General features: G+C 37.6%; 1 protein-coding gene and 1 long non-coding RNA gene across 2 annotated transcripts; one reads left to right on the forward strand and one right to left on the reverse strand.

Moving 5' to 3' along the window:
• The first annotated feature begins 1,699 nt into the window (after positions 1-1,699).
• Positions 1,700-5,292, forward strand: LOC130463898 (uncharacterized). Its single transcript, XR_008924114.1, has 3 exons — positions 1,700-2,065; positions 2,168-2,288; positions 4,592-5,292. It is a non-coding gene; the product is annotated as an uncharacterized lncRNA (long non-coding RNA).
• Positions 5,293-5,421: 129 nt separating this feature from the next.
• LOC110777153 (putative cysteine-rich receptor-like protein kinase 9) lies at positions 5,422-7,174 on the reverse strand. The gene is made up of 2 exons (XM_056831937.1): positions 6,385-7,174; positions 5,422-5,807 (listed from the first exon to the last, which is right to left on the reverse strand). Exons 1-2 carry the CDS (start codon positions 7,172-7,174, stop codon positions 5,422-5,424), a joined length of 1,176 nt encoding a protein of 391 aa, XP_056687915.1.
• Between the last annotated feature and the right edge of the window lie 10,899 nt (positions 7,175-18,073).

Raw genomic sequence — 18,073 nt, forward strand, 5'->3', positions numbered from 1 at the left:
CACTCGCTCGTCGATAACTCCAGAGGCAGGATATCCTTACTAGCGCAGCATAAATAATTGAAGGGACATGCGTTAACTATTAAACTAATCTGAGTTGATTTTAGCAATATGCAACATATAATACTAGATCGATCGCGATTATCTGATTTAAATAGCATTAAGGGACCTAGCATGATAATCCAATTTCCCAAAAATATTATATTTGTTAGGCGTGGTAGAACAATCAGATTTAGTTAGTTTAACAGTTAATAAAAAGGGCGAGGAAAGCAATTAAATCATCGAAAAGGGACACATTACGACGCACCCTTGAGAGGTGTGTCACGGTTCTCAGAAAACTAACCACTTTGACTTTGCTATTTCTCCTTTTTATTTAACGAATCTCAAATTATGGGACAGGATACGTTCGGTTCGATTTATGGATCGATTGCGACCGAACGCGTGAACAATTTCGCAGCGTGAGGCTTAGGCTAAGGGTTGGAGTCAATACTCAGAATATGAATTGTGTGTTGTTGTGTCCCTTTCACGTCGAATTTAGGGGTGTATTTATAGAGAAGAGTTCGTGGAAAGATAGAATTGCAGAGTTCTAATCCACAGAGAATTAGGAAAAAACACGTACCCAGGTATTTCCAGCGCCCAGGCCTGGGCGCCGAAGATTTCGGCGCCCAGAGCCAGGCGTTGAAAATAGGGTCTGGGCTGTTTTCTTTAGTCAGATTCGGATTCATCCGTAGAGTTTGAGACTTAACCGAGTCTTTTAGCGCGTATCAATTTTATGACGGAATGCGTCTGGGCCCGTTACGAACTCTAGGCTCGTTAGGATTTCAATTAATACGTAACTCTTATTTCCGAATCATATTAGGAATAGGATTCTCGCAGTTTTCTATCTCATTTAGGATTTATGTTGGAATGCAACACCTAATTCTGACAGGTTTCTATCTTTTATGATTTGCCACCTTTAGAAGCTACCTTTTACGGCAGTTACTATTTTTAGCAGGTTTCCATAAATAGCAGGTTTCGGGTGAAATGAAAAAGGGAATCGAGATTCGCTTATTTATAGGAGATGCGTTGTCAAGTGGAGATTTACGTTTTCATCATCGAACCTTTCCCTTGCGGGAATGGGGACAAAAGTAGGTGTCTACAGGTAGCGTTTTGACCTATTCAGAACGCTACTTGTAAAATTTGCAAATGTTTGGTTAGGTAGCGGTTAGCGGTAGAGGTGCCAGTTGTGTACCTTTTGTCAAACGTTAAGAATAATAGCGTAGAAGCACTACAAGAAATTGTATCATTAACGAACGGGAAATCCCGTTGCTAAAGGACAGTAATCGTTGATTAACGACGGAATTTTCTATCGCGAACCCGTCATAAAAGGGGCTGTCTTTAATGGAAAATCTCGTCGTTAACCCGTGGTAAAAGACATTTGTGACGGTTGTTCCCGTCTTTGTTTGAATGTTATCCCCGTCGGAAAAGCTTTTTTCGACGGAATTTTTTACCCGTTGTTATTAGGTTGTCATTAAATATACAAATTCTTGTAGTGAAGGTAACGTTTGATAAAATTATAATAAAGTTTTAGACAGTATATATAGCTTTTATTATACTTTACAATCTCAACCGCTACTTTTACCAAACATTCATACTTTGACAGCTAACCATTACCCACTGTTATTAACCGCTACTAGCTACACCAACAACTACGCGCTATTCAGCCGTTAAACGCTACCGTCACACCACCAAATCTACCGTAAAACATTCAGAATCTCCGTCGGGACCGCCTTAAATAACCAAAATTGATCGAAATTGACACCAAAGTTATCCTACCAATCGGCCATACGGTAACCAATAGAAACCTCCTATCGGCCTATCCTTGTCAATCGATTAGAGCTTTACATTTTCCGATTATGTGAATAAGTTTGGAGTTTAGTGCGTCGCCTTTCCTACACCAACAAACGAACCCCTGCTTTGGAGTCCCCACCGGCCATTGGACTCTCCTATGGCCGCTATTTCAATTTCCATGTGATCGAGGGACCTCCATAAATGGTTACAATATCAGCCATTGGTTCAAACTTCGAAGGTATCCTCTATAATATGATTGTTTGCAACGATTGATTACCAATTTAATCAAACATCTGCAAATTATAAGTCATTCTTGCTGTCATTGAGTTGTGCTCACCAGGTGTTCGACAAAATGTCTAAGTGAATCTGTTCGAGATTGTTTGATCCAATGATGGTACACAACTGATAGCTAACAAGTATGAAGAACCTACTGCCATACACTAAGGAGATGGTGTACACTGGTATGCATTCTCTCTATATGCACAATCATATTCTATCTTATGATAGTTACATTACAAGAAATTGTACCATCAATGACGGAAAATTCCGTCGTTAAAGGCCAATAATCGTTGATGAACGACGGGATTTCCTGTCGCGAACCCGTCATAAAAGAAAGGTCGTCATTAATGGAAAATTCCGTTGTTAACCCGTAGTAAAAGATATTTGCACGGTTGTTCCCGTCTTTGTTTGGTTGTTATCCCCGTCGCAAAAGCAAACTATTGTAGTGTTAAGTATCATCTAATATGCATGATCTAACCGTTAAATCATGTCATACTCTTAATTACAGAAGGTTACGACTAATTTAATTTATGTTCGAGGGATTAAATTGAAATAGCCTTATTGGCCTACTTCAATATACAAGTGGAATTTCCAATCTAAACAGGTCTATCTTATCTTAGTGCAAAATCAATCTTGAATAGGTAACAAAAATTCTGTCAACGTCTATTATGTTTCCGTCAATATAGTCAACAATGGAATAGTTTATACATGCATTATGATCAATTACTTTGGAGTATGATATTTGATCGTCTGCTCAGAGAAAACTAATTAATCTTAGACACTAGATCAACTTACGGCCCGTTTGGTAGCCGGACAAAAATGATATCCATGGGAATATATGAATTTGTACGTGAATTTATAAGAAAAAACAATATCCACTCCCATGGTACTGCTAGTACACTCAAAATTATCTCTTTTTCTTTATAAATTTTCATTACCATCCATTACCATTTGGTGAGTAGCATTAGGTGGAAATGCAATTTTATAAAGGAAAACGCCAAGTTTGAGACAAAATTTCATTAGCATGGACATCATATGTTATTTCCTTGCCAAATAACACTAAAATTTATTCTCATTCCCACCATTTATTACTGGCTACCAAACGGGCCGTTAGGGTTAGAGGACATCTCTTGGCGAAATTTTGTTAATTCTGAATTCAATGGTTATAATTTCATAATAAATCAAATGAGCTTGTGAAGTAAAACAAGTGTTTTTACATATTATGGTTACAATATGTAGTTGGTAATAGAAAAATGAAACAAGAAAGGTAGACTATTAATTAAGCCAACATTCCCATTCAGTCTTCGACTGCTTTTTACTTAGCGGGGAGATAAGGTGGTGAACATATTTTCTGACCAAATTCCGGTGCTTGCACTAGAAACGGCTGCCTTTTCTCGTCTATGAGGAAACGAAGGAGGCGATTCGGGTGGTGGCAAAGTTGTAATAGGTTGGGTGTTTAGCATGAGTATAACTGTTGCGATGTTTGGCCTTTTATCTGGATCTTCCTGAACACACAACAAACCAACATGTATACATCTTTTGACTTCATTTTGTGAGAATTCACTCCCTAGTGTTGAATCTAACAGCTTCATATGCTCCCCGCTGTTCCAAAGGCTCCATGCCTAAAACACAAGTGATCAAGTCTAACAAGTAACAACATTGTCCATAAATTTATATGAAAATATAATCTACTAATACAAGTTTTTATAGTTTTATTCCGGAAAAGGCAAATTTGTCAAAAAAACTACCTTAATAAAAAATGTTGTAAAAAACCACCTTGTAAATAAGTACCTTGTGCCAGATTCCGGCCTTTGACCAATATTTTCCGACATCGACTTGTATGCGCGATTCAAAATTGGGGGAAAGGAACGATCATGTGACTTGCACGTGTAGGTCAATGCTGGAATATTTTGGTCAATGGCCGGAATTCGTAACGAATTTTTTTTAAGGTAGTTTTTTCCGCGTGTTTTTTGTAAGCTAGTTTTTCACAAAAAACATGATTTTATAAGATAATTTTTGACAAATTTGCCTATGTAGAACCTAAACCTCGAAAAGCAAGATATCTGTTTAATAGTAAATGAAGGGGATTATCTGAAAGTTTTAAGCTTACATAATTAACAAGATTCTCAGCATCTTGGGCATATGGCTGGGTGCTGTTCATCATTCCACTGACAATTTCTAAAACTATGACACCATAGCTGAAAACATCTGACTTGTCCGAAAAGTGGCCAGCTATAGCATATTCAGGTGCTATGTATCCACTGCAACAAGTTTTAGTCGTTCCTTTATCAGCTTGTATGGACATACAGAATTCATCACAGTTGAGTTAAGTTTCCAATAAAATTAAGGATGAGAAATCTTACAATGTTCCTGCAATCCTGCTTGTATTTCCTTGAGTTTGGCCTCCTTCAAAAAGCTTCGCCAAGCCAAAATCAGCAATTTTGGGGTTCATCTCTCCATCTAACAAAATGTTACTTGGTTTCAGATCACGATGAATGATTCTTGGCAATGAATCTTCATGGAGATACTGGAGGCCTCGAGCAATTCCCACTATGATCTTGAATCGGGTCTCCCATGTCAAATATGTTGCTCTCATTTCATCTGTTTAAAACATCATTTTTTTTTATTTATAATGTAGCAAAAACATTAAATCATTGGAGTTATTTATCTAGTAAGGCTCTATTCTGTTCACCTTATTTCCACTTATTTAAAATTCAAATAAGTTCAGATAAGATAAGTTTAGAAAAAGTAAGTGAAAATCAGGTGAATAGAATGCACCCTAAGTATCCAAATTAAATCCACAGTAGCTGAGTTTGTTTAGCTAGGAGACTAACCATACAAATACCGATCAAGGCTCTTATTCTGTACAAGTTCGTACACAAGTAACATCTCGCTCCCTTCTAAACAAAAACCATAGAGTTTGACTAGATTCTTGTGTCGAAGCATAGCAGCTAAACAAGCCTCAGTCTTAAACTCCCTGATTCCCTGTCCTGAAGTGTTTGAAAGCCTCTTTACAGCAACCTCTTGTCCATTTGAGAGTTTTCCCTGCACTTAACGTTTTTAAATTAACTAGCTTCTGAGCCTGTTCAATGAATGGACAATTACGTGCATAGTGTTTGTTAAACGGCATTTTAAAGTGCTAATTTTGTTAAGGGTGGATTTATATCGAGTGTTAATTTTGTTGAAGGTTTGTGATTTTAGTGGGAATATTTTATTTATACATAGCTGAAATTTAAAAGTTGAAATATATATATATATATATATATATATATATATATATATATATATATATATATATCAGATCAATCAGGATTGCTAGCCATACCTTATAAACATCACCAAATCCACCTTGCCCAAGTTTGTTTTCTGGGGCAAAGTTATCAGTGGCTTCTTTGATGGTATCAAACTGAAAATGTAGGCTTTCCATGCTATCACTCTCAGACAGCCCTGCAATGACAACAGAAGGTCATTCTGGGTAATTGCTACCAGGATATTGGAACTTATTTTCCATTTTTGTATCTGTTTATGCTTATGCAACTGCTGAAATTTACCATTAGGCTTCTTGTCAGATTTTCGTCTAATCTTCAAACAGAGAAATACATTCATAAGCACAGCTACTGCTGCAACTGCTGAAATGAGACCCGCAGCAATATATATACCCTTGCTATTAGTGGTAGGAACCATACTCTGGTTTGAAGGTGCTACAACAACAACAACAAAGCCTTAGTCCCAAAATGGTTTGAAGGTGCTACAAGAAAAAAAAGAATTTGATTCCTTCAGAGGGTGTTTGTTTAGGAGGATAGGGGAGCGATAAGGATAAGGGGACAATTTGTCAAAAACTACCTTATAAAATTGGGTTATGCGAGAAACTACCTTATTAATTAAAAAATTAAAATAATTAACTACCTTATAAGAATTTATGTTGAAAAATACTACCTTAGGTCGGATTATGAGCATTGATTCGGAATTCCGAGGTTAACTTTACTAGATACATCTCACGGGAAAGAGGTAATTGAATGGTACTTGAGACACATATCCTAAAGTCAATATCAGAAATTTTATTCAACGTTCATAATTCGGAAAAACGTAGTAACTTACAACATAATTTTTTCAAAAGAGAGTTAATTACAACATAAAGTTTTTATAAGCTAACTATTACAACATTGTCCTACAAGATAGTTTTTCGCAAACATTTAATTTTATAATGTAGTTTTGACAAATTTTCCCATAATAGAAAAGCTGAAAGAAAAGGGGTAAATAAGGAAAACTATGACTTACCTTGTGCAGGAGACTTCAAGATTCTAGAACTATTGAAAGCATACATCAATCTACAACTTGGTTGCAGAAGAACTCCTGATGCAACACCATTTTTTGGCAGCCTACCAAGTCCTGTCTGTAAACATTTCCTACAGTCTAAGGGACTTAGATTAGGAGTACATTCGACATAAGAACCCAATGTTACATCACCTGTAACAGCAACATCTACAAAGGCTGACATAAGTGATGTAGAATTATTCCCACTAGTAGTAGTAGTAGTAGTAGCCTTATTGAAGAGGTTCACAAATGTTTCTATCCATTGATTATTGAACTCGCCGTAGTTTTCTCTATCAGCATTAAGCGGATAGTTGAAGAACACGTCAACATTGTTCTTAGAAAATACATCAACATTTGCATACCATAACATGCATTCTAAATACCAGATGATAGATTGTACATTCGATGGACATCTTGTTTGAATTTCTCCTGATGCGATCATGACACAATGCTGACATATCTCAGTGCTCATCGCGCTGTTGCAGAGGAAAAGGCCGTACACTTTTGTTGTTCTGTTTTTCTGATCATCGTGGATTACAGTGGTATTATAGTTGTGGAATTTGTTTGTTTTGGCTTTGAGGGTGAGGTTAGATAGTACGAGTTCAAGACTGTTTTGGTATTCACTTCCTCGAATGTAATGCCCGGTTTCATAGCAGTAGCTCTGTAAGTAGTTAACTTTATTCTCAGCAGAAGCAGATTTGAAAAACAAAAAGCTTAACAGGATACAAGCAAACAGAACCCTATTAGTTTTCATTCTGTATTTTATTTTATTTTTAGTTTTTTTGATGGAGTGAGACTGCAAAATCTATGGTTTGTTCATGGTTGATGAATCTTACTGTTATTGGTCGTTTTGTACCGCACATGTCGTGGTTGGTTCCTACATTCAAGGAGCCATCATCCCCACTTCATGCTAGTGGGACAAGGTCAAGGAGGCTAACAAGAATCAAGCAAACAGTTAGAGAAGATCAAGCGATCAGTTGAGAAAATCGTGGAGGCGGTTGAGAGTATCATGGAACAACTAACAACATGATTCCGTCTTCTATGTTAGACCTAATACTATATAAAGATCACCACTCTACAATGATAAGACACGTCCGAGACCTTCGATAAAATCCACACTTCTCCATTATCTGTACCTCCGTCTAAAGATAAGCCCAACTACTTACTACTATTGTCTTTCCCATAATCCAGTAACAATGAAGCCAACTAATCCCCATTCTTACCATATGATCCTTCCCGGAACTAATACAACAAAGAAAACAAATCCCTTTGTCTTCCACATGGACTCTCCACTACCAATTGCTGATCTTTATTATCCATATGTAGCCAATATACTACAAAAGAGCTTCTTCTAATACTCTTTCCTCCGCCGAACCTTCTTCCATATTACAAAGATATTACCTTAAGTATTGTCTCTAGCTATATTTCTACATACGCAAATATACATTGTACGTGTACACACCTAGGCTATTTATGCCGACAACATAGTAGATTGGTGGACTCATTGCCGCCCGCGGTTTTTATCCCTTTCGGGTTTTCCGCGTCACCATCTCTTGTCTCGTATCTCTTTATTTTCTGTCATTTATTTCTTGTCATTCGCATACTTTATTTTATCTAGTCGTCTATGTCCCAACCAAAGGTCGTCCATACGAAATTTGGCATAAACAGTTTGGCGCCGTCTGTGGGGAGATGGCTAGATTTATCTTCAAACACATATCCACAAATATCCTCTCAAACACAATATCCGACCCACTTGGGTTCACCAATAAAGTTGTCGCCAGGCTATGGATTGTTGTCATACTTTGTCGCCACCATGAGATGGAGCTACGTCAGGGTACATGTCGTCGCCAGATCAGGTGTCGACATCAGCAGGTGTAATCGCTAGAAGTGACGCGTCTGAGTGGTCGAATTCAACCTAGATGATGCATATCGTGACAACAACGACACCAACGCTTGATGACATCGAAAATAGACGTCACGGACCATCATGCAGATGTCACCACAAACAAGATACAATATGAGTTGTCTCGTACCTTGATAAGATCTCGAGACGATTTAACACTTGACGTCGCGAGAAGTATGGTATAAAACTCAACCCCAGTGATTTTAATTTAAACTAATATCGTTTCTAGTCCTTGTTGTCACTAAAACAGATGCGAACACGTGACGTCATCCACCAATGACATGACGTCAACATAGTTTCATCCGACGTGACCTCCACATCAGTCGACGACGTCTCCAAAAACGAAGGCGACAAATGGAGATTCAACAACAAATTGTCGGCAATACTAGATTTTGTGGCTAACTTCAGTCCAAGTATCAAATAGGAGAATTTGTAGTTGTCCTGAAGTCGCCACAGGGGAGCATATAGTATACTCTATCTCATTTAATTTTCATATAGTATACTTGATTTGCTTTTTATATAGTATACTTTGCTTGTTTTAATTTCCAAAAGCACTTTCAAATATATGCTATAAGTTGTTATCCTACTTTTTGTACTAACGTCGTCACCACTTGTCGTTTGATCATGTCGTGTCGCCAAGTATTGTCTTGTTTACAGGTATTGACGTGTCGCTTGGCTAGGTCATGAATACATCAGGCGACCGACGTTAGAATGCAGGTGACAAGGTACTGTCTTGTCTACAGATACTGACGTGTCGCTTGGCAAGGTCGTGAGTAAAGTAGGCGACCAACGTTAGAAGTGTTACACGAGGTCACGACACAACATGAGCTCACGACGACACAACATGACGCCACGACAGCAAGACGCGACCATTCTGGTTACCCCTGTGACGACAAGAAGTTTCTCGGTGTTAAACATGGTACGTAGAAGTGATTATCGAACATCTTTATTTTAACAATATATTTCTTCGTAAGTTCGCCAACAGATCGTTGATTGATACATGAATATCAATGGGGGCTAAAGGTACAAACATACTTTCGAAGTGAGTTATCTTTTATTTATAATATACACGTATTGTCGCTGCCACGTACATCGCAGATCGTGAGGGTCATCAACACAATCGAAAGGTATGAGTGACTCAATTCATTTATTAATGACGTCAAAATTTTATAAACTAACACCTCATATCCTATTGAAATTTTCTCATATATCATCCGTGATAACTATTTTTCATTTACTAACGACATGCCGCGACTATACGCGTTAGTATGTATATTAATGACAACAGATTACCTTGATCATGACGGTACGCCCCGACGCCACGAGATGGTAATGACCGATGACACGACGCCACCAGACTACCGAGAAAGCTAAGGAAATCGGAATGTCGAATAATCATCATCAATGACCATGATGACACATGAGTAACTTCTAAACTATTTTTCACACACTTTCTCATTTCAATTCATTCATTGTTGTTCTCTTGTATTAATATGTCTCGTATCCAACGTTCATCAAGTTAAACTAATAAATTTTTGCATCGCACCATGAATGTCTCAATTTTTCTAATGACTAAACCATTTTATCAAATCGTTTTGAGGTAATTTGACTTGACACATGAGACGTTTAGAGGTTGCATCATGCTGGCACGCATGCACGAAGTCAAATATAAACGAACGTCATCATATCTGTGGCCGACTTCAGTCATGACATCTTCCTAAAGCCGCCACAGGGGGGCAAGATAGTACATACTCCCGTTCAGTTTAATATACTTGTTACAACTTTGAAGTTTAACTGACGATGTGATACAATTTATTTTCATGATGATCTTGTCGTAAGATTTTGGTAACAGGTACGATGCTAAGACAAATGTATGAACACTGGGGGCTCAACCACTATCACATGTCGAAATAGGCGGATAAAGAAAATTCATTGGATTTCCCAAAGACGACAAGTGATAAGACGTCAACCGATTAACAAGAAAGGTAATTTATAAAGAGTTCACATGTATTTGAATTTACGACATATTGTAATGTAAGTTTGTCAAATGATTTTACCAAAGACGTTAAGAAAAAGTCCACTTCTTAAGACAGTATAAGGAATTCACATTAACCATATGTTCTTTCTTGTGCCACATTGCGAGGATCAACCAATAAGTCGACCAACGTTGGAATGGACAATGTCAAGACCAGCGATGCGTCATCATTCAACATGACGGTACGACGCCAGATGTGACGACGATGGTACAAGCGATGGCAATGATCTCAGGAACGAAAACAAGATCGGCGACGAGAGGTGTCACGACATCAGGGCAAGGCTGTTGATTGTAGAATCGTCATCAAGGGACAGTCAACGACTCGACGTAATTTCGTTACATGAGCCCATATTAAGTAATATCTAACACTTACTTCGTGCGTTAATTAATTTATTACATTTTTTACTACACTGCGATTAAAGTTCAATTTCAGTTTTTGTTATTTGTCGCATTGAATATATCTTTCCAAACGCAATTATATTATATTTATGTTTCATCTTATTCATTTGAAAATCAACGCTAACATCGCATCAAGCGAACGTCCACCTCTACCTTTTCTATCCTCAATAGATCACTTGTTGACGATATCACCAACGACAACAGCAACGAACGACATCATCAGAAGACGACATCAACGAACGACGCTATCAACTACAAGCGACGACGTCTCCATGTTTATAACCCTTAAACTTATTGGATCCCAACGACGACGTGTCTCTTCTAAGCGCGACCACTACACACGACGCAGGTACTATTTATGTGCACATAGCTTCGTTCTTTGAGTACCTTACAAGTGACATTTATTCCACAACGAATAATAGATATAGCATAAACAACATTTTAAGCTAACAACGTGTATGCACCCCCGACACTCGTCCAAACGGCTAACCAATCGCCAAATATAAAATAGCAAACTCACGTCTTTCCTCCTCAACACTGACGAAAAACAAAGCAAACCCAGAATGCTCAAAACCTACTTAAATTGTTGTTCTAAAAGTCCCATAGGCTAAAGTCTTATGCCATAGACTACACCATCAAAACATCTTATCCCTTGTCCCCATGTTATAGGAAACCTCACAACCCTTCGAATATTCTTGACATTCGTCATAAGGTTGCTTCAAATCATTCACTCCATTCACCTGTAACTTCAACTTAGTCTCCTGCTACCTACCCTCACACGACATTACATCCGACTAAAATAATTCGACATTATGCCCAATCAACGCAACTTCCTTCTCTAAATTCTTCGCATGACTACGAACAAACGAAAAGGCTTATATCGCCTGCATACGATAGATGTCACACAACAGCGACAATAGAGGCACACCTGTAAACATCAGATGACCGACTGAGATACAACAGTTAGCCATGGCGCCTGTAAACATTAGACGACAGACTAAGATACAATCGTTGGCCATGACGCCTGTAAACATCAGACGACAGACTAAGATACAACAGTTGGCCATGACGCCTGTAAACATCAGAAGACAGACTAAGATACAACAGTTGGCCATGACGCCTGTAAACATCAAACGACGGACTAAGGTACAATAGTTGGCCGTGACGCCCGCAAATATCAAACGACAGACGAAGATACAAAAGTTGGCCATGACGCTAGATACCTAACTAACGTTGTGTCTCAACATATATGTTTTCGCACAGGTTTTTTGAGAATTACATTCTGTTGTCTCACACTCGTTAAGAGGAACGATTCTTTCACAAGATGTCAGGTTTACGTCTAATTAAGCTAACGACACCAACGCCAACATGAAGACGCCAATATACGCATGATGACGTCAAGTGCTGTCAAAAATCATGGATGACACCAAGTTGCGACGCCACTGATCAAGATTAAGTATGGAAGACGACGGACAAGACGAAGACAATGACAGATTAGCATCGACATCAAATGAACGCGGTGACAGACTTTGAAGATTATTTTCCTAACTTTCGACTCCCTACAATTAGGAAAATGGGGGCTATTGTTATTGGTCGTTTTGTACCGCACATGTCGTGGTTGGTTCCTACATTCAAGGAGCCATCATCCCCACTTCATGCTAGTGGGACAAGGTCAAGGAGGCTAACAAGAATCAAGCAAACAGTTAGAGAAGATCAAGCGATCAGTTGAGAAAATCGTGGAGGCGGTTGAGAGTATCATGGAACAACTAACAACATGATTCCGTCTTCTATGTTAGACCTAATACTATATAAAGATCACCACTCTACAATGATAAGACACGTCCGAGACCTTCGATAAAATCCACACTTCTCCATTATCTGTACCTCCGTCTAAAGATAAGCCCAACTACTTACTACTATTGTCTTTCCCATAATCCAGTAACAATGAAGCCAACTAATCCCCATTCTTACCATATGATCCTTCCCGGAACTAATACAACAAAGAAAACAAATCCCTTTGTCTTCCACATGGACTCTCCACTACCAATTGCTGATCTTTATTATCCATATGTAGCCAATATACTACAAAAGAGCTTCTTCTAATACTCTTTCTTCCGCCGAACCTTCTTCCATATTACAAAGATATTACCTTAAGTATTGTCTCTAGCTATATTTCTACATACGCAAATATACATTGTACGTGTACACACCTAGGCTATTTATGCCGACAACATAGTAGATTGGTGGACTCATTGCCGCCCGCGGTTTTTATCCCTTTCGGGTTTTCCGCGTCACCATCTCTTGTCTCGTATCTCTTTATTTTCTGTCATTTATTTCTTGTCATTCGCATACTTTATTTTATCTAGTCGTCTATGTCCCAACCAAAGGTCGTCCATACGAAATTTGGCATAAACACTTACCCATATGTATTCGAGATGTGGTACCAATTAGCAAAAGACCCGGTTTTTTCGAGTATAATTCAAGATTTGGAGACGGTTCTGAAGTTTCTGATAGCAACTTTTTGTTTTTTCAATTGGAGTATATGCTTGAAATCGATTGACTAATTAGTCCTTAATTTTATTAAATTCCGGTTAATGTACATCTCTGTCCCTACGAAAATGATAAAGGTCGCAACATGCGACCTTTAAACCGTGTCACAATGATGACATGGTATGCTTATGTGTCATGATTTAAATTGGAAACTAAAATATTTTATTTATATAACATATTATATATGTTAAAAAAAGGTAGAAAAATCTTAATATTCTAATTTGTTTCCTTCTTTATATCAACTACCTTATTTATAAATTTTCATAGTAAAAATATTGCATTGATAGTAAAAATATTCCGCTGACGCATAGCCTACGTGACACTTATATGTACCCATTAAACTACGACACGTAAGATTGCGACAACTAAATGTTGTCGCAACTTACGACCTTTATCATCACCCCTGTCTCTAATTGAGTAGGTCTTCTGTTAGAGACAGTAGATGAAATGCAATGGTGGTTTTATTTTTATTTTTTTTGTCTTCGCTAACTCAACTCTTTATTTAACAAATACCTTGATGTATAGCTCAGTTGGTTAGAGATTCCATCCCGATTCCAGGTGATCCTGGGATCGATTCTCATCCCCGCCCTTTGTGGCTCATTCGCACCAAAAAAAAAAAACAAATACCTTGATGTGGCGAATAAGAACCCGCTAAATCGTCTTTTTTATTATTGTTGCAATATTAATGAGAATGAAACCAAATAATTAATAAGGCGTGGTTTAGAAATTTAGATCATACTAAAAGTTTATAAGTATAATTCAATTTGAAATGGATGCCAATTAACTTAGTTGGTAAAGTTTTGAGAGGATAGTATCCAAGATCTGAGGTAGAATACAAACAATATAACTTTTGCAATTTTGCCTTACCCTTTGTTGCTCTCTCTACCCAAAACAAAAAAATACTCCCTCTGTTCTCAATATTAGTCCCTTTTGGAATTTTGACCCTATTCATAATTGAAGAGAATCTTCTAATTTCTTTCCAATACGTACTTCAAAACATATTCATGTGAGATCTTCTTTTGTTCATCTGAATTTGTAGTTTAACAATATCAAATTTTTATATTTTTCTAACATACGTATTAGGAGATATTTACGTTTAAATATTGAGTTAAAACGAGTAATTCAATTTGAAGAAATTAATATGGAACATTTGAGTGTTACTAACTAATATTATCTTAAAACATAAGCATGTCATTATGTTGTCGAGGTTAAGAGAATAATGGGAAATGATAAATCCAAGGAATAATTCACTTCTTCCAAGAAAATCATCTTTCAAAAAATATGGATTTCCTTGGAAGAAGTAAAAATTTCCTTGGATTTATCACCTCCCGAGAATAATGATAGTATTCAACTATTCATGGTATGCACATTTTTGTTTTGACGAAGTATAACCATAGTAGACCTAGTATTGCATACGTTGTTAATGAAAACCTTAAAAATAATTGGTGCAATGATTAGCTTTCACGTTATTAATCAAAGAAAACTTCAAGTCCTAGGATTTGTGATACCTCATACTACCTCCGTTTCACAAAATTCTTTACAGTTACTATTTGTACGAACTCCAATGCAATATTTAACTACTAATATATTTAATTTCGTAGGTAAAAAAATTATAAAAAGTTGATATTCTGAAAATACATACCGGGACCAATCTAACAAGATCTTACATGTAACGTTTTGATGTATATAATGGTGAGAATTTACGGTCAAAATTTCCATAATTTGGACACATATTCCAAAACGTAAAGAACTTTTAGAAACGGAGGTAATACTTGGCTAGACGGGACTCGTGGGAGGCTATTGTTTTGATTATGATTTATGTGTCTATTGATAATGTGAGGGGTTATCGACGTGCCTTAATTAGCTTATTTTTAAAAATTTGGAGTAGTTCACTTCACATACAAATATGTCACTATTGTAAAACATACTACTTCCATTTTATAAGGATACTCATAGTTACTATTTGTACAAATTTTAAGTTAAAAGATAGGGATTATGGGAAAAAATGTGGGTGCTTATAATAAACATGGATAAAGTAAAGAGAAAGGCAGGAATCAAAATCTGGAGTTCCAGGAATTTATCCTACACAGCTAGAATGCAGTTGATCAATTCAGTCTTACTCAGTTTGCATATGTACTGGGCTCAAATTTATGTGCTCCCTAAGAAAGTGTTACAGGATGTTAACAAGATTTGCAGATCTTTCCTATGGAGTGGTAAGGCTTATAGTTCTAAGCCTAGCAATATATCTTGGGAGAACTCCTGTTGTGACAAGAAGGAAGGTGGTCTAGGGTTTAGGGACATCATTAAATGGATTACTGCATTGATGGGGAAATATGTGTGGGCTGTTGCTTCCAAACAAGATAATGTCTGGATTAAATGGGTGAATTCTGTTTATATAAAAGATGGGGTATGGTGGGATTACCAGCCAAATGCTTCTGCCGGCCAGCTGGTATTGGAGGAAGGTTTGTGAAACTAAAGAAAGCCTGAAACAAGTCTATTCACATATTGAGTTCAGTTCCATGGCTCAGTATTCAGTTAAAGCAGTTTATGAGAAGCTTGTTGGTTCTAGACCTCTGGTCAACTAGGATAGATTAGTTTGGAACAGGCTGAGTATTCCTAGGCATAGGTTTATATGTTGGATGGTTGTTCAAGATAGGCTTAAACAACAGCAAAGCTTACCAGGATTGGAGTCAGTGTGTTTTCTCTATGTTTAATGTGTGGTCAGCAGGATGAGGATCATAAACATCTTTTCTTCTCATGTCCTTATAGTCATCAGTGCATTGAAGGTATTAAAACTTGGTTGGGTCCTGCTTCTACTTTGATCTGCAGCAGCTTACTAGAGGGATTGGCCATAGCAGACAGTCTAAATTCAAGAAACAGGTCTGGTATGCAGAAGTGACAGCAGCAGTGTATGGTGTTTGGCAATGCAGGAATGGTAGTTTTTGGGATAGGTTGATTCCTACATTTCAGAATACTGTTAATAGCATTAAGCAGATTGTAAGAGATAGAATCTAGGTAGTTATGCCTAAGAAGGTTAGTAGGAAGGATTGTATTTGGTTTATGGCTCTTTGAGTTTTTTTCATTGTGTTTTGCTTGCTCTTTGGTGATAGGGTCCAACCTAGTTGGTTCGTGTCCCTTTGAGTTAAGCTTAGGTTGTATTTTGGTTCGAGCTTTAATATTATCCTTACATGCCTAGAAAAAAAAAAAGTAAAGAGAAATGTTTAAATAGGTCGGTGAATTTTTAAAAAAAATAATAAAGTAAACAAAAAATGGAAAGTTGTAAATATTGTGGGTAAGAAGGTAAGATAATAACTTTTTATGTCCAAAAATATATAAACCTCAATGTAAATAATATTATGAAACAAACTAAAACAGAAAGCGTAAGTACATTATGAAACAGAGATAGTATTGTTAAACGTTACGTCTACTTAATAGAGGGCATAGACCTTTTATAAGGTAAAATATTTAGTATTTGCCACAAAACACAGTACAGTAAAGGTGCACACGTCCACATAGTCACATAGTCATTGTTGAGGAGTTCATTTCCATTGACATCATTTATGTACAGTTCCAAAATATATCATTCTATGGCTTTAACGAGGAGATAACTCGGAGATAATATCCTCTGTTTGTAACCCAGAGCTTCCATGTGAAACAGATGGAGTTTCTTGCTTGTAAGGTATAGTTGGAGGGGAAAGAAGGAAAAACAAGGTTAATGTTTAATGAGTATTAAGCATGATTAACAATGATGCCATGTTAGGCCTCTTGTCCGGATCTTCTTGAGTGCATAGCATACCAACTTGTACGGGGTGTCCTACCGGCACTACTTGATACCGGCAGAACTCTCCGTAAGTAAACATTAACCTGCAGGTAATCTGGTCGTCTTAGGTAAATAAGACCTACCGGCGTATTTGAAGTCCCTTAACGGCTTTATCAAGAAGACGGCCAACCAACGATCAACCACGAGTCACTATCAAACAAGTCGCTATCCCACCACAAGGGACCCATTTGACCGTACCCTTGGATCGGTCTATATAAGAAGCACCTCATTTATTGCTATGAGGTACACAAACACTTAAACACACTTCTTTCCTACTCTTTTATTATCTCTTAATCACTTCTTAATCCCTCAGTAATTTTACTTAGGCATCGGAGGGGGATCCTCGAACCACCCCCAAGGCTAGTTAATCCATTTTGTTGTGCAGATACCAACCGGCACTCTCAACAGGAATCTAGTATCCCACAGTCAGCTGTTCTCATTCCACACCCGGAACAATTGGCGCTAGAAGGAGGGGACCTCATCCCTAGCAACGGTAAAACAGTTAGCATGGATCTCTCACTCAAAGACAGTAAAAAATCAAAGAAAAATAAGGAAAAAGCGACAACTTCTCATTCAGCGGGAATCGCCAAATCTCAGCTCTCACCCGTAAGGCTAGTGAACCCTTTACAAGCACAACCAATCATAAACCCAGTGATAAGAAACATACCTATACCGGCACAAAAGGATTTCACAGTAGAAGATGATGACGAATTAGAAATGGAAAGAACTATCAGGGAGCAACCAGCAACACCCCTAGAGCAGACGATGCAGGAGCGCCTGTCTCCTTTGTCGGAAATATTCACGGGAGAACAGTTAAAAACACTGTCGGCAGTCATGACCGCTTTATCAGAATTACCCGCCACCCAGCAACCAGGTTCAGTCGGCAGTCTTAGAAAGACCAAGTCGGCAAATCCCCACCTGCCTGTTAGAGATCTCTTATCCTCCC

This window comes from Spinacia oleracea, chromosome 6 (assembly GCF_020520425.1).
Source record: "Spinacia oleracea cultivar Varoflay chromosome 6, BTI_SOV_V1, whole genome shotgun sequence".
Classification (NCBI taxonomy): Eukaryota; Viridiplantae; Streptophyta; class Magnoliopsida; order Caryophyllales; family Amaranthaceae; genus Spinacia; species Spinacia oleracea.

Bases quoted from the DNA above. Each gene is read 5' to 3' on its own strand.
- LOC110777153 (XM_056831937.1), bottom strand. From the start codon at position 7,174: ATGAAAACTAATAGGGTTCTGTTTGCTTGTATCCTGTTAAGCTTTTTG. The intron at 5,808-6,384 runs GTAAGTCATAGT...TTGTTGTTGTAG, and splicing joins CTTGAAGTCTCCTGCACAAG to CACCTTCAAACCAGAGTATG.